At 43.2% G+C, this 22,809-nt stretch overlaps 1 protein-coding gene across 1 annotated transcript in view; it reads left to right on the top strand.

The window, feature by feature from the left end:
* ACACA (acetyl-CoA carboxylase alpha) overlaps nt 1-22,809 on the top strand; it is a 181,818-nt gene that overhangs the window by 47,641 nt on the left and 111,368 nt on the right. Inside the window, exons 24-28 of the mRNA XM_077836628.1 lie at nt 4,922-5,035; nt 6,340-6,453; nt 7,427-7,516; nt 8,414-8,532; nt 20,155-20,178. Of these exons, the coding sequence (XP_077692754.1) occupies nt 4,922-5,035; nt 6,340-6,453; nt 7,427-7,516; nt 8,414-8,532; nt 20,155-20,178 (461 nt within the window). The remainder of the gene's footprint in view (nt 1-4,921; nt 5,036-6,339; nt 6,454-7,426; nt 7,517-8,413; nt 8,533-20,154; nt 20,179-22,809) is intronic.

The raw sequence follows: 22,809 nt of genomic DNA, 5'->3' as shown, positions 1-22,809 counted from the left end.
GTGCTGGTGAAAGATGCTGAGTTGACAGCCCTCAGCCTGGAGACTGTGGTCCTTTAACCACAGACCTGGCAGGGACAGTGCAGTTCCCTACACTTCCCTGTGACGTTAGCTCAGTTTCCATGGAGCATCCAATTTTTAGTTTTTTCTGCTCAGGCTTCCAGTAAGGTTGCAACAAGGGACTGTTGTGACAGTGATTTATTTTGTCTACTTGGGACGGAAAATAAAATAATTCTTTTCACGTAGATCATTGGAGAGCCACTAGGTGTTGCCTTTTAGTCACTAGTGACTGCACTATGTATTTGTTCAGCTTCTTGGATTTCCAGGAGCTCTCCAGGGTCCTAATTCCATGCCAGCCTGTGATTCTCAGACCAGAGCTGCACACTGCCATGTATACAAAAAGCAGATCAGTTTTTTAGGGTAAAGGGGCCCTAGCCGTTCAACTGTGGACTTCCCTATTATCCATCAGGGCTAATTTGGTCCTAGCAGTGACCTGACATATTGCCCTGTCCAAGTGGATAACCGTTGGGGGTTTCACCAACTCTTCAGTTATGAACCACTGTGTATGTAGTCTCATGTCTCTGCTCCCATAGGCTCAGTAGCAGCTCCTCTCTGTTAGTCTCTCTATGGTTGTGAGATCAGAGAGCCCCCTGTTGGACTTCAGTGCTGCTTTCTGACCGGCTGCAACCCTTGATGCTGCAAGATGCATTTTTCCCTAGGGCTGAATTAGCCTCTTAGCAAAAAGGTGGCCCCTTCAAATAGGCGTTAGGCATCAAAGCATGGCCATGAGGTATTTTACGCTTCAGTTTAACTTGTATGCAAATGTCTAAGGAGACTGTAGGACTGCGTGTTCTTTGTACACCATAGAGCCACCCCATCTTGGAACTCACCGCCTCTGAATTTTACGCTGTAGATGGCAACTTGGGAGATTCCTGAGAATGACCCGGTCTAGAGAACCGTCTGCTTGATGGTAGCAGGGAGACAATTCCCACATGCATGGTTGCCTGTCTAGCTTGTTAACTACTGGAAGAATTTCACTTTTCAGGGATGCCAGTTCCTCCTCAGTATTCAGAAAGGCAAATTAGCCAACCCACCGAAAAGGGTGGGAGCGGGGGTGGGTTTATAACTGTTTTAGGCTGATTTCTGAACCCCTGTGAGTTCCAGGTTCCCACGAATGGGAGAAACTCCACTGTGTTTATCCCGCCATCAAAAGAAGGTGAAAACCCTCAGTGTGTCCCATTTTATTCTGTGATATAAATTGAAAAAACAAACAAAACCTTAAGAAAATTTCCAATAATGAATAATGCTCTGCAAAGCGGAACTGTAAAGAGGGGGGAGTTAGAGAACCTTGTGATTTTAAGCGTAAACCCGTGCTGAAGTCTTGCTTTCTAAAAAGCTAATTACATGGTTGTCTTTTCTATTTTGCTAAAGACATTGTGTTTTTCTGCCTCTAAAAATAGATGCAAAGCACCCAAATAAAAAACCCCAAAACCCTCCTAAGAGGAGCAGAAGAGTAATGATTGCCCCAGACTGTGGCTGGGTTTCTTAAATTCTCATTTGTAAGATAAAAAGGCCCTGGCATTCCTTTATTTATTTATTTATTTTTTTCCCGGTGTGATTGTAAGTAACGCTTGCCTTAAGAATCTCATTATTTGAACACGGAGCCATATTTCCTCTGAGAATTCTGGAGTAGCTTTGAGCCGGGGCTGTTCATTTCTCAAGTAATCATGCTGGTGTGATGGAGAGAGAAAATGGCAGCTGTTTGCAGCTCAGGCCTTCAATTTTCTTCAGAGTCCAGTCACTCAAGTGTGTAATTACACGGGGGTGCCGGGGAGGTGTTAGGCCTTGTCAGAGAACTGGTTTGAGGCTTTGCTGGCTCCTTTCACCAATCAGCAGAGGCAGACGCCAATGGGAACACCAGCTAGCTGCTTTTATTTTTGTTATTGTCATACTGATTGTTTCTTGCTAGGATGGGACTGAAACTTTTTGTTTCGTAGTTTTTCCCCTGTGCAAGCTGAGTCTTAAAGGCCAAGAGTCCTGTTTATGTCTTCACTTTGATGGAAAAATCTCTGAGAGGGTCGGGGGGGGGCCTCACTGAGAGATGGGAAAACTCAAATAATCTGTTTTTCTCAACTCCTTCTATTCTTTTTCTTTTCCCTCCCTCCCCCAACCCTCCTTTCTCACCTCTTCCTATAGTCACCTTAAGGAGATGCTGGCAGCCTAGTTGCTTGGAACTGTTAAAACACAGCCCTAGAAAATATATTTTAGGGAACAATCCTGAACTTGGCAGAGAGCGATTGGATGAGCTAGTAGGTCATATAAAATCTGTTTGCACAGTCACCGTTACCATAGTATCCAAGGGTCTTGCTAGTGAATATATCCTCACATGGATCGTGGGGTATACGGAAATATAAAGTGGGGAACTGAGGCCTAGTGAGATTAAGTGACTTGCCAAAGGTCACAGGAATGTCTGTGTCAGAGCTGGGAATTTGAACTGTGCTTTATTTATTTTATTTTATTTTATTTTGCAGTCCAGTGCCTTAACCACAAGACCATCCTTCCTTCTCATCTGTAATTTTGTATTATTCTTCCAGGCCATAGGGACCTCTTGGTACATATGTTGGTGAAAGTAATGGCATTTTAAAGGTTGCTGAGCTCTTTATCTGGGGTGGTTAAGTTTGTCCTCCACAGGCAACAGTCATGTCAGGACACACTGATGCTAATGTTGCTGTTCTTGATGTAGAGGCCCAAGAAGGATCCAAGGTCTATCCCTACTGCTGCCATGAAGCTCCAGAAGCATAGCATATGACAACTCTTAAGTCTTGTCAGCAGCCAGCTTTTGTACAAGTAGATACGGCAGAGTACTACAGAACTATATACTTTTTTAAACACCGTGTGAACAATTCTTAAACCATTCTCTGTCTGCAGACACAAATGTAACTTGAAAGGGTTCACAGGTATCTCTACGGTGTTCATTGTTAAGCTCTGTTAGTCAGAGACAATAGTCTAGAGGCTGGTAGCTTAGTTAACTGAAAATGATTTGACTTTGAACTGTTCCATTGTTGTAGGTTCCTAGAAATGGCATAAAGCTGGAGCAGGAGACGTAGAGTGTTAAAGAAGGGGATCAAGAACAATTTTAAAACTCGCTAGGCTTAGAGGTGGGAGTTGGTATAAACTATTTTTAGCAAGTCTCTGTGGTTTATATTGTTGGTTTATTTTTATTTAATTCCTGTCAGCAGGCTTATCAAATCTAACCTGCGATGTAGATATTTTGTCTCTTTCCTTTTGTATTTCTTGACTCTTAAAAGGGCCCTCTGGTCTGCAAGTGCTTAAGGCACCATCTGCTGCTTGCTGTCCCAAATCCCTATTTCATCTCTCATTTGCCTCCTATGATTCATTTGATATGTCAATAGTATGGGAGGGTTGTACAAAAGAAACACATTAGAGGCGTCCGCAGGTTACAAACTTTGGGTCCTTGTTGTGCAAATCACTGTGAGTAGCTGAAAGCTGTGCGATTGCTCCTGAGGCTAAGAACTACCTCTGGACGCATTTACAGAATTGCACTGCCTATACGTTTCTGTCCTTCTATGGCCATTTTTTTCAGTTCTTTCAGAATTTTGAAACTGCAACACACTTCACCACTCCTGCTGGTTAGTTTCCTTGTTGCTATTCACTCAGTTTGGACAGTGGAAATGAACTAGTCAATTTCACTTCTGCTTGTAATCAGTTTTGCTTAGCAGGATGTTGCAGCATTTGGGGAATGTTAAGCAGACTGTTCTCATTGGAATTTTAAGTTACCATGGAATAATTTTTACTAGTCATGAATTCCGAGGTGAGGACACTTTTTTATTTTCCTACCCTATCTTTTGGGTCTAGAATTAGCCTAGCAGTTTCTTCTCAAGGATTCTGTTTGGAAAACACATGCTTTTCTAAATGGTTATGCTGACATTCTCTAGTCGTTACGGCTGGTGGTCCGTTTTTTTGGTGTGTATGTGAATATATGTAATGACACTGGTGTAACATGGCCTTTATGGACAAGTAAAAGGGCATGGTCTCTGTCCCAAGAGTTCACAATATGTGGTCCCAATTCTTAATTGGGGATAGAGGGGCACAAAGAGCTCATTGCAAGATCAGGGCCTACATCAGACCTAGGGGGAGAAAACAAGAGAATGAAGGGGCCAGGAAAGAGGTGGAAAGAAACTTATTTATGGGAAACCATCCGGTCATCCATTTTGTTACAATTTTGTGATTTTCTTTAGGTTGTATTGTTTTTGTTTTTAATACAGTTAGCACCGGGGAAGAAGCATAATATGGCTAGCGTGGTGAAGGGGGTTGACAGAAATGAGCTTTGAGGAGAGGGAAGTCAGTTGTTGCATTGGAAGAGAAGAAGCTGTTCTAGCCATAGAGGGCAGTGTGACCAAAGGCACAAGTGGTGCTGCAAGATATGTACAGGGTGTTTTCTGCAGAGGGTCCCCAGCTGCTAAACTCTTTCCTTCTGATCATTTTCCAGAGCCAAGTTTGCTAGTCTTCATTGCGCATTGCAAGGAGTTTCATTCTGGTCAAATGTTTCTTGAACTCTGGATTGTTGCTGGGGGAGACTTTTGATCCAGAGCTGAGGCTGGGTGTTGGGAGATGATTGTGCTGTATTTTGTTGGCAGTTTAATGTCCTACTTTGTTCATATGCAAGGTTTGTTGGGGCATCCAAGCTCATGGCAATCAAATGAGTGATTCTGCCTATCTCCTCCTTCCCCTCTCCCATTTCCTCTCCAGCTCATGTACTTTCCTTCCGCATGTAACATTATGAAAGCATTGGGGAATGTTCACAGCTTCAACAATGTATCTAAGAACGTTGCTTTCTTTCTAGGTTACTTGGGAGATCGTCTTCATTTTCAACACTTCCAATGTCTTTTTTTTTTTTTTAAAGGATCAGCTGTGTGGCCGAGACCCCACCTTGACAGATGAATTAATTAATATTCTAACTGAGCTGACCCAGCTCAGCAAGACCACCAATGCAAAAGTGGCCCTGCGAGCGCGTCAGGTAAATGCAGCACCTTCAGCCTTCTGTGCTGATCATTGCTAAAAGGGGACCTTGTCAAGCTTGGCAGGATCAAATTGGATTTGCTTTGTATTTTAATCATCTGTTTTGCAAAGTCTAGGACTTTTGATGGGTTAGTGGTTTTTTGTTGTTTTTTTTATCCCTAAGCAAATTAAAAAAACCAAAACACTCCAATACTCATGAACAACCTTACAATAACAAGCCAATGTATGCTGTTTAGGATGTATAACCAGGGTGTGCAGTCTGGGATTCCTCACTAACCCTACGATAGCAAACCAGTGGATATGCCTAGAACGGAGATTGAAATATGGATAGCTCTTTCCAGTTCCCAAAGGGATATTGTAAATAATGATTTAAAATAATGGGGAAAATCTTGATAGTGTCCTTTCCAAGATTCCAATTTAATGATCATTTGAATCTCCTATATAGACCTGGATATTTTGCTGAGCTCCCTAGCTAGTGGTTAGTCTGTAGTTATTAGGGAGTGGGAGGGTATAATTGTCACACAATAATGCTAATCCTGGAACTCTGGTTAGCTGCTTTCACCCTGCAGTCCCCATTTCCAGACTAAAAGTTTTCAGCAGGGAAGCTGACAGTTCAGGGATCTCTCGTTTTATTTCAGTGCATGAGCGTCGAAAATGAATGGGGGTGTTTGAAGCCATTCAGTGACCTTATGTTTTCTCCAGATTTGTATCCATGTCCTTGAACCATTCGGCGTTATTGAACCTCTCAGCAGCATGCTGGGGGATGATGTTGCAGTCCTTGGGTGTATCTTTATGCTGCTCTGTTGTGTTTTGTTTTCCCTTGCGAGCTGCTGCCCCTTCCTATCATCATCTCTGTGTTTGATGATTAGTACTTGGCATGGGTGGCTCGTGTTCGGTTTGCTCTGGAACTGTGAAAGGCTGGCTCCGTTGCATGCCTCCCCATGGCTGCTATCTGCCAGCTCTGCTTTCCAGTTAACAGCCAGTTGGGCAATCCCCAGGACTAGCTGCTTTGCTGTGCTAAATCACATGCACTGATGAAACTTGATTGAAGCTGTTCCCTTTCTCTCTGGGGAATACCCAGTAATACAGTTCAGAGATACACAAATGAGACTACATTTTGCAGCATCACTCTTGAGCTACAGAGCCTAGAGTTCACACATGCAGCTAACGTTCTCTTCTGGTAGGGAGTATGGTGGCTACTGGTGGGATAGACTTGCAGCCCTTGCAGTGCATCCTTCTAATAACGGACCAGCATAACAGTTCTCTCTGGCACTCGCCCTTTGCATCTTCCTGTCTTACCAGGTTCTCATTGCTTCCCATTTGCCGTCATACGAGCTGCGTCACAACCAGGTGGAATCCATCTTCCTGTCAGCCATTGACATGTACGGACACCAGTTCTGCATTGAGAACTTACAGGTATCTACAGGATTCTTTTTCCTGGTTCCTCACTTTCCTCTCACTAAGCTCAGTGGTACCAGTTTTGCACAAAACCTTGCCTTAAAAAAATGCATGGCTCCAAGTCTGTGTGGAAGATCTCATCTTGAGGAGACCACTGCCAGGGTACGTCAGGTGTAGGCCTCTCACAACTCTAGCAATGTCCCTGTTTAATACTAAGTGCTGGAAAGAGTGTGCTTTCCTAGTACTAGCTTGTGCAGATTTGGGGTGCTTGTTAATCTTTTCCAAAACACGTTTTCACTCCTAATGTAATAACTCCTTAAGCAATTGATTAATTTCACAGAAAAATATCACCCTGTACTTCTCTGCAGCCCACTGTGAAAGGGAATATATTGAGCATTAGGCATAGAGCAGTGCCCTGAATTGCCCTTTCTGCCAGGGCTGTGGGTGAATTATGAAAGCATGTATATGTTTGTAAATTCCCAAACCCCTAGACTGAACATGAAAAAGTCTCAGCCAGTAGCAGGGCTGTCCTGTAGTTGTAGTGCTATTTTAGTTCTGCAGCCAAATACTCATCTGAGGTGTTGGCACAGGCCCCTTTCCTTTTTGCCTTGTAACTGTGAAGGGGTTAATTGCTGTGTGGTGTACAGACTGTGACTCAAGGCAATTAGGGAACTGCAAGGTGGCTTCTCCTGCAGCAGGTTGGCTTAGAATTTAGACTGTAAACTCTTTAAGGCACAGGGATTGTGATTTTGTTATATGCCTGTAAAGTGCCTAGCACAAAGAGGCCCTGATACCTGATTGAGACCTCTAAGTCCTGCTGCAATGAAAAGCATGAAAGAAAAGCTGTAGAAAGTAGCACTTGTCAGAAAATAGAAAAATGTGTGTGCAAAAAAAAATTTCCATCAGAATTTTGTTTCGATGGAAACTTTTGGCTCTGCTGTAATAGCAAGACATTCTCTTGTGAAACCCTTCTGTGTGTGATCTCTTTCAGAAACTCATTCTGTCCGAAACATCCATCTTTGATGTGCTACCAAATTTTTTCTACCATAGTAACCAGGTGGTGCGAATGGCAGCTCTGGAGGTATGTTTCTGCCCACTTGAAAACAAACTTTTTCTCTCTTCCTTTGTTTTCCCCCAATCTGTCTGTCTGTCTGAGATGTTGTCTTGAGGTCCCTCTGTGACCATCTCTAGTATAGGGTCAGTTGAGAGTGAAGGATCCCTCTGACACTCTGGAAATAACAGGCACTGTGTTATAACCTTGATGCCCTAACCATCATTCCTTTGCTCAGTAAAACTAACTGGTAGGTGAGCTTTGAGCTTAGCATGGAGAGAGACAAATATTTCTACATTTTGAGGAAGTTTAGATCCAAACTTGGTGTCTGCCATTTAACCTTTATAATGGGCTGGACAAAAATCTCAGATCCAACTTGTCTCCTTTGTTTAAAGACAAATAGCCTCCTTGCAGGGGCAGAGGTTGAAGCTAGTGCCTTATAAAATGGTCTGCACTCTGTGTGATGTATAGCACTCAGAAAACCCTGTGTGGTGTTTGTATCACAGTGAGTTTTCTGAACTGCTGGCTTTCACCTAACTGTAGCCTCCTCTCCTGCATTTGGGGGAGCTTATTCTCTCTTTCATAACATATTGCTTATTTCAATCCTCATGCTTCAGAGCAGAAACTAATCACCAGTTGAGGTCAGGAAGAAATCCCCAGCCCCAGAATAACATTTCAAATTTATGTACATTGTATGTGTTTTGGCCTTCCTCTGAAGGCTATAGCATATAGGCCACTCTGAGACAGGATCATTTATCTTTTCTAGCAGTTTCCAGGTAATAGTATTTTGATCTTCTGTTTCTTGAGTTTAAAAAAAAATCCAGAAGCTATTCATTTTGGAGGCATTTGTTTTTTTGTGACTCCTCCATTGTATCACTTCTATCTCCCCAGCCCAGTGGAACCGACTAAGACTTTCTTTTTTACCAGGTGTACGTTCGAAGGGCGTACATTGCCTATGAGTTGAACAGTGTCCAGCATCGCCAGCTGAAGGACAACACTTGTGTTGTGGAATTCCAGTTCATGCTACCCACCTCTCATCCAAACAGGTCAGGCCTGAATTCAGGTACCTTTGGAGTTGGGGTTTATGAAGGGTTGTGTCACATATCATCAGGGGAAAACCTGGAACAGAATTCAGTGAGCAAGAGTGGAGAGAGTTGTATCAGTTAGTCCTAAGCAAGATGGACAAGTTAATCAAGATGAACCTCAGTATTGCCCTGTTTTCGGATGCCTCAGTTATCCACCACTCACTCCCGTCATCTAAAACAAGGGTCACATCTGCCAACGTCTACTCGTTACATTGAAAAGTACCTTGATTATCTGATCTTCCTCAGCACGCTGCAGGATTCTCAGATTATGAAGGTGGTTCTTTGCTTGCACTAGGGATCCCTAACTAGAGACCTGGGGAGAACATTTTGAAACCAGCTTACGCTGAATTATTTCACCCAAAAAAGTTGAGAGAGCACTAGAGCCAAAGGTTGCGATGAGTCTTTTTGGCCACTGGATGGCACTGTTGATCCGTACTAGGTTGGCAGAACGGGACCAGCCCCCTCAGAAGAGTGCAGTTTTCCTTCTTTGTCTCCAAATGTCTTTTCCCTTATTTTTTTTCTTTTTTCTTTTTGATGGGGTTGGACAGTGGGGACAGTCTCAATTCACTGAGAATCCATCGGTACGTTTTATGAAGTGATTTTCAGAATCTGGTTTGCTCTGAAATGAATGAGTGTCCTCAACAAGCAGCGCAAAGCACTCATGATACAAATGGGCCATGCATTTGGTCTCATCTGTTTCCTTCATCTCTGGAATATTTGTAAATAATTGCATGCTATTTTTGGAGCTGTTTTATAATACTCTGTCCCACTGTTCTGTCTCCATTTTCTTCCTGCTGTTTGCTAGTGCTCATAGTTACTTCTGTTTGTAGCTTGGGGGTTGTTTGGCTTGTCTGTGCTGACCACTGTCCTAGTACTGTGTGCCAACTCAATTAGACAAGATCAGCTGGAGAATGAGAACTCTCTCCTACCCAGAGGAGAGCTGCTTTGTTCAGAAATCTCCTCTCCCCGTCACACTGAGTCTCAGGTAGTTACATCCAGAAGCTTAGGTCTGTTTCCTGTCCTTCAGCATCTCCTCACTAGCGACTGAATCAGAGCACCTTGCCATCCAAGCCCAGTCTGATATGGGGGCAAACTGACCGCTGGCATAAGCGGGTGCAATTCCATTGACTCCAATAGAGTTGCACCTACGTGTGTTAGCAATGAATTTGTCCCTCAGTGCTTAATGACACTATTTGCTGTGTACCGAGTTGTGCAATCATCAAAAGGCCAGGAGCACAAAGCGTACCAGACAACAGGAAATCAGGAGGCTGAAAAGACACTAAATAAGTTGGTTTAAACTAACCAAAGAGGCACCTTTAAGTGCTTTGAGCATCAGTTTAGCAGATCTGGAGAACCCAAGTTCTAAACCTGGCTTTGACAATGACTTGCTGAGAGGCTCTTAGGCACGTCATTTATCCACCTCCGTGTCCATGTTCCGTATGTGTCATATTTCTTTTTCATTTTGTAAGAAGGACCTGTTTTCAGTCCAAAGCTTTACACTGGAAAGGATAAACATGCAATATATCAGCCAATCTGTGTTATCTTAATCCAACAAAACACTTCTGCTGCCAAACCAAAGGCACTCTTCAAAATCGTCCCCGGTAATCAGGTGTTTGAAACGTGGCTTGAAGCTCTGCAAATTTGGGTTCTGTCAAACCAAGGGGGGAAGCAAATTCCAAAGACAGAGTCCTCCACCAGGAGTTAGAGCTGGCTCAGTGCTGCAGCAAACTTTCCATGAACGCTTGATCAAATGTTTACATGAATTTTCTCCAGCTGTGCTTGTGTCCCTTTTGTGTCTGCTTCCTATGAACCTCCAAGGGGTTGTATTTCACTGGGACAAATATTCATGCAAAGAATATTTCAAAGAATAATGTGGGGTATTTGTAAAATGGATTTTAAATTCTCACACATGAGTATTCACCCCAGTAGTGCTTGTGCCCTCATCCCGTCAGAAAAGAAACTATACACGTCACTTCCCCATCTGACTAATCATAGCTAAGTAAGCCAGCTCCGATTTTGTATATTTGCTATGGAATGCTAGCTGTGAACTGCTCACAACCACGCCTAAAAAAATTTTTTTTTTTAAAATCTGATCTGCTCATAATTATCCTGTGAGCAGAAGAGAATGTTAGTGATTTGGGAATTATTTGCTTCGATTTCCTGAGAACCCCCTGTACGCTGACATACAGCTCTGTCCTATTTAGAATCTGTGCTGATGATCATAGCCAGGGTAAAGCACGCAGAGAGAAACTTTTTAATACCCCGACCATAACGGGCTTTATAGATCAAAAAGAACACCTTCTATGGCACCCGGTGGAAGCCAGACAAGAAGTACAACATAACCAGCCCATTGTATTCTGCATTAAATGAAGTTGATCAAAGGTCCCAAGTAGAGAGTACATTGCAGTAATCTGACCTGGAAGTGGCAATATGGGGATAACTACCTTCCTCAGCAAGGTATTGCAAGCAAATGCTTACGTGCAAAGCCCACTGGATTTGGATGATTTCTGCTTCTTTGTGCCACCTGGGAGAGAAGAACAGACTTAGGAAAGAAATTAATCCAATTCTTAGATCCTTTCTTTTCCTAGTGTTTATTTAGATCATCCTCCCCAATGGAAATCTATTGCTCGTTGATGAGGAATATACCTAAGAGTTCAATTTCCTGCATATTGGCAAGTGAGCTGAAAGGCCCTTTCTTAGATGTTCTGTTGGAGATACACAGAACCATCACTTGTGTTTTCAAAGCTTAGGTCCCTATAAGAACATAAGAATGGCCATACTGGGTCAGACCAAAGGCCCATCCAGCTCAGCATCCTGTCCTCCGACAGCGGCCAATGCCAGGTGCCCCAGATGGAATGAACAGAAGAGGTAACAATCAAGTAATCCATCCCGTCACCCATTTCCAGCCTCCGGCAAACAAAGGTTAGGGACACCATCTTTGTTCATCTTGGCTAATAACCATTGATAGACCTATCCTCCATTAACTTATCTTGTTCTTTTTTGAATCCTGTTATAGTCTTGGCCTTCACAACATGCTCTGGCAAGGAGTTCCACAGGTTGACGGGCATTCTGTGAAAAAAATACTTCCTTTATTTGTTTTAAACATGTTGCCTATTAATTCATTTGGTAACCCCTGGTTTTTGTGTTATGAGAAGGAGTAAATAACATTTCCTTATTTACTTTCTTCACCGGCCATTATTTTATAGACCTCAATCATTTCCCCCATTAGACGTCTCTTTTCCAAGCTGAAAAGTCCCAGTTTTATTAATCTCTCCTCGTACCGCAGCCGTTCCATACCTCTAATCATTTTTGTTGCCCGTTTCTGAACTTTTTCCAATTCCAATATATCTTTTTTGAGATGGGGCGACCACATCTGCACACAGTATTCAAGATGTGGACGTACCATGGATTTATATAGAGGCAATATGATATTTTCTGTCTTATTCTCGATCCCTTTCTTAATGATTCCCAATATTCTGTTCGCTTTTTTGACTGCCGCTGCACAGTGAGTGGATGTTTTCAGAGAACTATCCACAACGATTCCAAGATCTCTTTCTTGAGTGGTCACAGCTAGTTTAGACCCCATCCTTTTATATGTATAGTTGGGATTATGTTTTCCAATGTGCATTACTTTGCATTTATCAACATTGAATTTCATGTGCCATTTTGTTGCCCAATTACCTAGTTTTGTGAGATCCTTTTGTAGCTCTTTGCAGTCTGCCTGGGACTTAACTATCTTGAGTAGTTTTATATCATCTGCAAATTTTGCCACCTCACCGTTTATCCCTTTTTCGAGATCATTTATGAATCTGTTGAATAGGACTGGTCCCAGTACAGACCCTTGGGGGACACCACTATTTACCTCTCTCCATTCTGAAAACTGGCCATTTATTCCTACCCTTGGTTTGCTATCTTTTAACCAGTTACCAATCCATGAGAGGACCTTCCCTCTTATCCCATAACAGCTTACTTTGCTTAAGAGCCTTTAGTGAGAGACCTTGTCAAAGGCTTTCTGAAAATCTAAGTACATGATATCCACTGGGTCCCCTATCCTTAAAGAAATATTGCCCCCCTCGGGTGGGCACGGGGAAGGGAATTTTGGCTCTGTCCCAAGTAGGAGCAATTCGTTCTCATAGTAATAATAATAACCCCCCTTGCCAAAAAAAGTCCAGCCTTCCCCATGTTCTCTGAAGCCAGGACATTGCCTCCAAAAGCTGCCTGCAATGGACATTCTGCTCCTCTAGTCATGCTCTTCCCTTCATGCAGCCCACCCCCTAGAGCCTTTCTGCCTCAGGCCTACGATCCCTCAGTCAAGGGAGCCCAGCTCTGAAGCCTGCTTGCTTGCTCTTTATTCCCTAAGGTCCTCCATTCCAGACATTTTATTCCTAGTAGGTGTCTCAAGACAAGCTGGCTTCAGCCTGTGTTCAGGTCAGGCCATTAACCCTTTCCTGCCTGGTTCCAGTGTAGGGCTTGTCCACCCCATCACACTCCCTTTTTGTGTGAAACTTGTGGATTAGATGGAGACATTGCTCTCATTGCAGATGGTCAGCGGTGAGATAGCTGACTTGGAGGATTCACTTTAATGAGTGAGAGCAATAGACTTGCATTGCCTTTTTAATACGAGGCTCCCTATTTTCCACGCTTCTGCCTGGACGTTTTCAGTATAATATAGACACAATGCCAATTGTTGCCATTTAACTCCCCCACCCGAAGAAAACAAAGAAAAGCACCTGTAAGCAACTTCATACACACTCAGAGCATAATTGTTCTGGTCACCTTACGTGATCACAGACAGATGTTTCCTTGTGGCAGTGTTCTTTGTTCCTCCAGATCCCTCTTCGGTCTTGTTCAGACACTGTTTTCCTGGATCTCCGCTTTATGACATCATCTTCATCCCTCATCCTTGATTAGATGCTGCAAATAGTTTAATTTTCTCCTCTTGATCTTTACCAATAGACATGACAGTTGTGGTTCCAGTTTGTGCCATCATCTCTGATCATGGTAGCCTCAGAATGTGTTGGCACACCATGTTCCAAAAGACTGTCTCATCTTGTTGTCTTGGGGGATGAGGGGGGAGCAATGTTCACAGCTGTGCTTGGCAAGAAGCTAGCTTTCGGCACTTTATTCGGAGACCACCTAATTGGCATAGTACAGATGGCGGAATGCTGCCATCAGGGAGGGTGCCTGTCAGGATTTCTGTGCAGATGAGGACTTGAACAGCTAGAGTGAAGCCCTGCGACCTTGCCACGCTCCTTTTGTTGATGTCAGTCCAGCCTGTTTTGCTTTTTTGTTCTGAATGCTGCTTCCTAGTTGGGTCAGAGATGCCACAGTGTAACAAATAAAAGCTCCTGAAAATGCTTCTCTGTCAGAGACTCCCAGAGTTTTGTAGGGCAAATGCAAGGCTTTGTGAATGTGATGAACCCACACACTGTTGTTGGTTTATTTTTTAAATTCCCATCATCTTTCTTATCTCCAATGCCTGAACTTGTTTGTCACCACTACCGCATCTGTAGTCCTCATTCCTTTCTGGACGACCAGCAGCAGCATGAGGTCGCACTTTGCTTGCTTGAGAAAAGGGAAGTGAGTTCTGCAATTCCCAGGTTTCTATAGGCCCTCTTTCTTGGGTAGGACTAGCCATCCTACTACTATTCCGTTTAGCCTCAAGTTATCTAAGATGATGTTACCACTGCCATCCGCCTATCTTTTTCACATGCCCACCAGTTCCCATCCTAAAACTTTTTTCCTCTTGTAACCTTGTTAACTTCATGATTTATATCCGTTCATAATGCGGTGTTTCTTGCATGAAAATAATTAAATCTTCTGTGTTGATGGTGGAAATAATATTTCCAAACAGTAGATATAAATAAATGTGAAGTTTATTGTTTAACATATATATTCCAGCAGCACCCAAAGGCCCCAATCAGGATTGGGGTAACTTTTTGCTAGATGATGCATAAGCATAAATTCAGACAGCCACTGCCCTACGAAGCTTTACAAGCCACACACACAAGATGCACAACCTATAATGGACACGTGACAAGTAAAATGTCAGAGTTGTTAGTTAAATTATATTTCCCCAAATTATCTCACCTCTTCTCCCCCCCCCCCCCAGACAATTTGTTCTTCCACTACCGATCCAAACTGCCCTTCACCCAGCAACAGCTCCCATTTCACTGGAGGATAATCAGGGAACTGCTGATGTCAGATGAGGTGATTCCCAAGATATTTTGTTCTCCATACCCCCTTCCCTCCCCCTTCCCTTCCTCCAGCTTTCTTCATTACAGCTGCCTTGGCAGTGGCTGAATGCAATGTCTCGCCTCTTTATTTTGGGGTGGAGCAGAACCCAACCTCTCTGTCTGCTACAACAGCAGGATGAGCAGCTGGAAATGGGTTTCTGGTCTCCTGTGCTGGTGGTGGTAGGTTTGATGGACCAAGGGTTAGTGAGGACTCTCCCTCATGTGGCTCCCCTGGGTGAGGTTGGGCTGCTTACGCCACGGACCATGTCCCGGGGGTGTAGTCATGTGAAGAAAGACACTTTGGAGGTTTTGGCCCAGTTCCCAGGAGGTGGTGGGTGATTTACAGGTATAGGTTTAGATCTTTGGTGGTGAGGAATTGTGTTGATAAGCACACTTTATAAAGTGATCCAAGTACGCTTTTGCAATCTCACTGGGGGAAAGTTATGGTTCTGGGGGTATAGCCTCACTTTTCTGTGTTTATGCAATGAAATCAGTACAAGCCCACCTCCTTATTTGGCAGACTATAGTTTTAAGAGACTGTTCTAAAGTACGGCCAGCTGAACAGAGCTCAGCTCTGCATTTATTAGATGATGGTCTTTAAGCTACCAATTTATCAATCCCTTAAGTCACTTAAGATATTTTTCATCGTATGTATGCATGTAAAATCCTATATCTATATAGCATCTACATTAAAAAGTATAAATATGCACACACACCGGCGAGGACATACTTAGATATATTGGTTGTATGTACAAGTGTTGAACCTTGCAAATCTGTGGATATCCTCTTTATATCCCCAGATCATGTCTGCCGATCGCAGATGGATGCGGATCCAAATTTTATATCTAGAGCCTTGCAAATCTGCTGATATCCACTTTATATCCACAGATGCAGATATCTGCAGACCATGTTTGTGTATCGGATGCGAATACAAATTTTGTATCCGCAAGGGGTCTATATCTATGCATGTGACTTTGCCTACATGTAACCTGTTTGTTAATATATTCACGTGGATGTCTTTAGCTCCAAAGTCATTCTTTAGAGCTACATTCTGCTGTCTTTTTTACCTTTTGGCTTTCTCGAGCATAATTTAGCCTTAGTCATTAGATGTGTTTGCATTTCAAAGGCACCTGATATAAATCTCTCATGAACCTGCTTGTATCTGTGTGTTTGTCAAATTTCTCTCTCACTTCTTTCTGTGCCTAGAAAAGGATGAGATTTCTAGCACTGCTAATTTCAAGCCTTGCAGTGGTGTATGGTTTCTCCTTAGCTCTGCTGTCTTTTGGTGTGTCGCCTGGACATTTTTGCCTGTCTGCTCCTTAGCCATCTAGTGAACTAGAGGTCAAAACTGTTGTGCACAGCAAACCATGCATTGCTGTGTTCAGTAGGTCATTTTGTGGAAGAACCAGAAGCCAACGTCCGTGTTCTTTTAGAGTGGTGGATTGTGCTTGCTGGTTGGGGGGGAAAAAACCCCAACACCCCCTACTGTTGGTGCTTCATCATTTGATGGTGGCCTGCTCGTAAGATGTGAATGTCTGGCAAAATGGAAGCTTTTCTGCAGGCTTCAGATGTTATTGAAACAACCTCTTGCATCAATCACTTGACTCCTGGTATAAAATCAACTATGTTCTTTTGGAACCTGAGCTGTGTAAGCCTGGAGAGTTGAGTATAGAACTCTTAGTGTATCATTAGGTAGCCTGAGGTCCCCTCCTTGTAGCGGGAGATGAGCTGATATCAGGAGGGGAAAGGGGGAAATGATTCCAGGACACCTGTAAATCCCTGTAGTTTCATGCTGTGGGTTTGATGTTAATTAGACAGCAGGCAACAGTAATGTGCTGCTGCTCCCTTGGCTTGTCTGTTTCGGAAGGACAGAATCTTCCAGCAGAGCAAAAAAGGGGCTATTGAAGGGGCAACAAACTGAACGGAATAATGATAGTTTTATGCAAATTGGGCTTCAGTAACGGATTCAGCCTGGCTGAAATGCTGGGGGTGGCAGGGGAAAGGGGAAAGAAAGGGGGGTAGTGGAAAAACCCCATCAAAACAGATGGTTCAAGGCATGTTCTGCCGCCTTCTATTTGGATTCTTCTGCAGAAAAGAAGGAACACAGGAGGAACGCCACTGGTCACAGTCAGCTGAATGGCTCTTTCGCCTGTGCTCTTAGTAACCTCAAGTGGGTTATTCAGCTGCCCTCTGCTGATTCTGCTTTGCTGCCTGATTTTGAAAGCATTGCCCTATACCGGCACTCAGTCACAGCTTGACATAACCGGTGGCTCTTTGCATGCATTACTATCAATTTCAGAGGGGAGCTCTCTTGTAAAAAGAGATGGGGGGGGAAGCAAATTCAGCTGGAGGGCATAGGGAAGGTCCAAGGGCCTGTGTTTGCTTGAGGAGGAGCAGCAAGCTAACAGTAAAGCATGCAGTGAACCAGCCTGCTTAGGTGTTTGAATTCACACTGAGACAGATACTCTCCCCCGGCTAGGAGAAGAGGGTTTTTTGTTTTTGTTTGTTTTTAAATACAAGAGGGATGGTGCCAAGGTGAAGAAGTTTGGTGATTCTTTCCTGGAGATATCTGCTATCCACTTAGTTCATGTGCCACAAGCTGTTCCTTTTTTTAGCCTCCCAGTGTTTGATACTTTGTTACAAGATGACAGGTTTCAGAGGGGCAGCCGTGTTAGTCTGTATCACCAAAACCAGCAAGGAGTCCTTCTGGCACTTTAGAGACTAACACATTTATTTGGGCATAAGCTTTCGTGGGCTAAAACCCACTTCATCAGATGCATGGAGTGGAAAATACAGAGGCAGGTATAAATCCACAGCACATATGGATTTATACCTGCCTGTGCTGTGGATTTATACCTGCCTCTGTATTTTCCACTCCATGCATCTGATGAAGTGGGTTTTAGCCCACGAAAGCTTATGCCCAAATAAATGTGTTAGTCTCTAAAGTGTCAGAAGGACTCCTCGTTGTATTAGTTACAAGAGCAAAGCATCAGGGGATTAGTCCTGAGCCTACAGCACGTTCTATTGCAGCTGGTGTTTTCAGAGGCTACAGTTCAACCTACTGTACTATCTAAAAACCCAAGAGCACAGCCCAGTAAGTGGATTGATTACCACCATAATGCTTTTTACACTACTGATGATTCTGAAAAGACCCAAACTTGACCTCTTGATGTATGTTAAATAATGCACAATTCAGTTCCTGATATGGAAAAAGAAAAGGAGTACTTGTGGCACCTTAGAGACTAACCAATTTATTTGAGCATAAGCTTTCGTGAGCTACAGCTCACTTCATCGGATGCAAAGCTTATGCTCAAATAAATTGGTTAGTCTCTAAGGTGCCACAAGTACTCCTTTTCTTTTTGCGAATACAGACTAACACGGCTGTTACTCTGAAACCTGTGATACGGAAAAGTCCTTTATGGTATTAAATTATGTATAAATTTAAAAATCCACCCCAAAAATCTCAGGACAGCTACAACTAGGATAGTCTAGATTACTGTGTATTCAGTTTCACTTGGTTTTGACCACATGGTTATAACTTCACACTGGGCAGCCATGACATGCTCTAACTGTGAATAATGTGTAACTTGAGAACCAATCATTCTTTGCTCTAAGGTCTCTTGTTACTGATCTTGTGTTCTTTTCATTGAGATTCCTACTGTAATCTCCTCTTCAGCCACATACCGGGAGGACTGACAACAATTCTAGAGCCAGGCAGCAGGGAGCTCCCTGTGAGGGAGAGAGAGAGGGGCACACAATTTGCTGTCATTTCAAACCTAGTTGTTTCTCTGTCCATTTCCTGTAGGTATGTGAGGACTTCCAGGGAGCGTTCGGAAACATGTGCACTAGGTGTGGCGACATCCAGTTCCCTTTAGAATTTTTTTCAATTAAACAGACACTGCGCAGCTGACCTAGACAAAATGTATGCCACTCTGTGCCCCGATGCCCCTTTGCCAGTCCTAATGGCATCTTCTACAGCACAGCTTTCTTCTTCACTGACTCTTCTAGAGGAAAATGAATAGTGCACCTCTGTGTACCATTAGCAGTAGGGCTGGAGTCTGCCTTGTGCTGGTCCCCTCCATTGTTCAGACATAAGCCCAGGAAATCCTCATGCCCAAACCTCAGTCTGCTTTGTAGTCACATTCAGTGCATGTTCAATGTTACAATGGCAAAACACCACATAGGGAGGGCACCACTCCTGTAACAAAACGGATGCATGAGGAGATGCAGATTTAGGGACTGTACCTTGTCCTGTGGCCATAGAAAAATGTACAGGCCCCTAAACTTCTCAACATAATGTCCTATGGGGTCTTACCTATAGCAAGTAGTAATAGGGAACGTTGAGGCTGGGTCTCCTAGAGCTTGAAGAGTCCTGTTACATGGTCCCCTAAGTTTTGGTATTAGTTTGTACTCATTCATTATTCTGTTATTGTTAGGGAGGGGGATATCCCTTTTTGTGTATGTGCTTTTTTAATTGCATCTTCTCTAGTATTTTGAATGCCAGATCATAGATATGCATGCAGCCACATGCTTTCATGCATGTATCTTGCATGCCCCATGCCATTCCATTCACTGCAAGGAAATATGTGTCCCTTATTACTTCTCTGCCCTGCACATCATTGAGCCCTGTTATGTGTGGAAAACCCCAGCAATCAGTTTGGCACGATATAATAGGAACCTTTAGGGTTTTCAAAATTCCATTCTTAAGATGTGCTTGTTCATTTCAGTGTCCAGCTTGAAAGTTTGCTATTGTGTGTGTGTGTGTGTGTGTGTATTTATTTCAGTTCCCTTCCCTGCTATGTTCACTTTTTCTTTGGCACTTGTGGGGAGCCAGCTTGTGGGCTACTGGTTAGAAGTAAAGGCTTGGCTATCAGGACTTGGGTTCCTTTTCTGGACTTCCTGTAGACTTGCTGTGTGGCCTGGTCACTTGTTTTGTCTCTGCTTCAGTTTACTCATCTTTCAAATGGGGGTGCTTGCATTGTGGCTTGTGAGGCTTGCTTTATGTTTGCAATGTGCCATGAGACAATCTGATGAACTATGCTATAGAAATGTAAGGTACCTTGCAAATATACTATGGTTCTCTATGATATGTTGCTATTTGCTTCTTGAAGTGGATAAATACATTCTGGTGCACTCATCCCAACAGCAGCTGCTGCAAGCTAGGTCAAGTAGTGAGTCCCTTCTTTTTGAGACCGAATCCCATTGGCTCTTTCTTGATTGTGCAACAAATTCTGGTTCCGTGAATATAAATGTGTGGTTGCTGGTCTAGGTATTGGCTCGAATGACAGTTCTTTTATTAGTGTTCTCACTAACCAATCTGTAACTAACTGTGGTTGTTTGATTACAGAGGGAACATCCCCACGCTAAACAGGTATGGTACTCCTCCTCTTTTAAGGTTTGAAAAGAAAGGTAGACTAGAAAAGAAGTAGCCTAATATTTAACGTTTTAGTATGTTTTGTTTGGAATCCTTACCCCTTACTTGGGACCCTCTGAATCATAACTATATTCCCTATCCGTACTCTCCCTTTTTTGTTGTTCTAAACATGTTTTCAGCTCTTTACAAAACTTTTAAAAGATAGCTTTGCATGTGGCAAGCTAGAAAACTAAATTTGCTAATGGGCTCAGCTTACCTGCTGCGACATATAAAATGAGTATCCCAGCAGAAAACTTCCCCTCCAAACTCCTCCTCCTTGGAACATAGCCACTGACTCTCTGATAGGGTGTCACAGTGAAATAGACATCTAATTCTAGGAGAACCAAGGCCTGATGTGTAAGATGAAGAGTATTCAGTGCTGCTCTGGTCTCTGGCTTAGAATTTGCGGATGCACTATAGCACATCCATCGCCTCTCACCCAGTCGATGAAAGTACACCTTAATCAGCTGACAGCATGTTTTTGTTTTATTTTGGATACTTCATTTTTCCCCCATTTCTCAGTCCAAAAATGTTTGTGGTTTTGAATAATAATCAAAAATATTTGATACTTTTTCACATTGTTATGTTAGTGGTAAGAAATGTACGTGAAGACAGGTGGCCTGAAAATCTGTGCTATTTCAAAACTCAAATGCCTACAATTTATTACGGCTTATAAACATGTCTAGGAAAAATGGTATACAAGTTTGAAAGCTTTCTGATTCCTGATCTGAGATTAGTTGCAAAATCCTAAAGTTGTTTCAAAGGTAGAGCAAGCTGTTCAGATTTTTGGTACTTTAAACTTTTTATCATTGCACTTAGAACATTTTCTTCGAGGATGTGTTTGTTAAATTCTGTGCATTTTAAAAAAAGGAAAACTTCTAAACTTGTGTATTAAGCAGCACTGGGAATCTATCGTTTGGTATTTTGGTCCTGCTCCTGTGTGGCCAACAGGAGTTCTGCATGTTGCTCTATTGGGCCCTTTATTTTTTCCTGCTGTACAGTTGAGGCCTGATCCAGCAAAGCAATTAAGCCTGTGCTTGACTTCAGTGGGACTATTCACATGCTTAAAGTGAGCATGTGCTTAAGAGAGCATGTGCTTAAGAGATTTGCTGATTCAGGGCCCCTGAAGTGGCACAAGTATAAAATCAGACACTTACTTTAGCAAATACCTTCCTGAACATTTGGGTGAATGAAAGAGAATGGTATTAAACACTTTCCTTGTCATGGATGTGACCAGTTGATACCCAGCAGTAAGGTATCTCTTTAGAGCCAATGTATAATCCATACCATATAATGTAGTGGGGTAAAAGACAGAGTGGCTTTGGAAACTTGATCCCTGAATGAATTCTGATTATTCAGCAGCAGACCATCATGAAGAAGTGAAAAGTTTGTATAAAAAGATTTACTGGGAATTTGTTACCGAACAGGGAAAAACAGATCCCAGTTGATAGTGAGAGCATACATAGCTAGTTTTCATAGGACTCACTTCATTCATAGCGTGAGTGGCTTTTTCTACCAACCCTCTCTTTGAGGTAACAAGTCCCGACAAAAGATTAAATACCTTTTTGATAGCTGTATTAACTACCATGGGGATAGGCTTTTAGGGCCCAATTTGTTCCCATTAAATTCTGTGGGAAATGTGATCCTGACTCTGTGGGTTGGTCTACAGTGGTGGGCAACCCGTGGCCCATTAGGGTAATCTGATTGTGGGCCACGAGACATTTTGCTGACGTTGACCATCCGTAGGCATGGCCCCCCACAGCTCCCAGTGGCCGCGGTGCACCGTTCCAGGCCTATGGGAGCTGCGGGAAGCTAGCACGTCCCTGCGGCCCACCGCTTCCTGCAGCTCCCACTGGCTGGGTATGGCGAACTGCAGGGGGCTGTGCCTGCGGACGGTCAACATCAGCAAAGTATCTCGCGGCCCACAATCAGATTACCCTGATGGGTCACATGCGGCCCATGGGCCGCAGGTTACCCACCACTGGTCTACACAGTGCTTTAGCAGGCACCAGTGGAGTGTAAATTTTCACATGTTGAACACTAGCTGGCCCATGTGGATCCTTCTGGTATGCACTAAAAGTTTTGTAGTACTGTTTAAACCAGGGCTACATTAATGCACACTAGGAAAGTTCTTGTGCTTGCCAGCCGGGTCCACACAGGTCAGTTAGTGCAAACTAAAATTTACATCCCCTCTAGTGTGGACTAATGCAGCATGTAGACAAGCCCTTATGTACAGGATCAGACCCTTGGCGGATAATAATGTTGATCAGTTAAGATTAACCGTTCTTTCGCTAAATGGAAGTCTGTTATGTAGTTTTTTCCTCTTATTTCATTCCAGTCTGTTCCTATCGCCCTTATTAATATAAGAAATTGGCCCTTCTTTATGAGCAATATCATCACCGGGGTGCATCTCATCACTTGCAGAGCACATAGTGGTGCTTATTATATCAATCACAGTGTCTGATCAAGACAGCTTCTGTTTGTCTTGGCTCTTCCTGCCTTTTCATTGTCCCCTTGCCTTAAAAAGGGTGCATTCCATAGCCAGTTGTTTGAATTATTCAGCAGTCCTGCTTTCAGGCAGTCAAAACC

Source organism: Eretmochelys imbricata, chromosome 17, assembly GCF_965152235.1.
Source record: "Eretmochelys imbricata isolate rEreImb1 chromosome 17, rEreImb1.hap1, whole genome shotgun sequence".
In the NCBI taxonomy this organism is placed as follows: Eukaryota; Metazoa; Chordata; order Testudines; family Cheloniidae; genus Eretmochelys; species Eretmochelys imbricata.
This window is presented reverse-complemented; position numbering and strand designations above follow the sequence as displayed.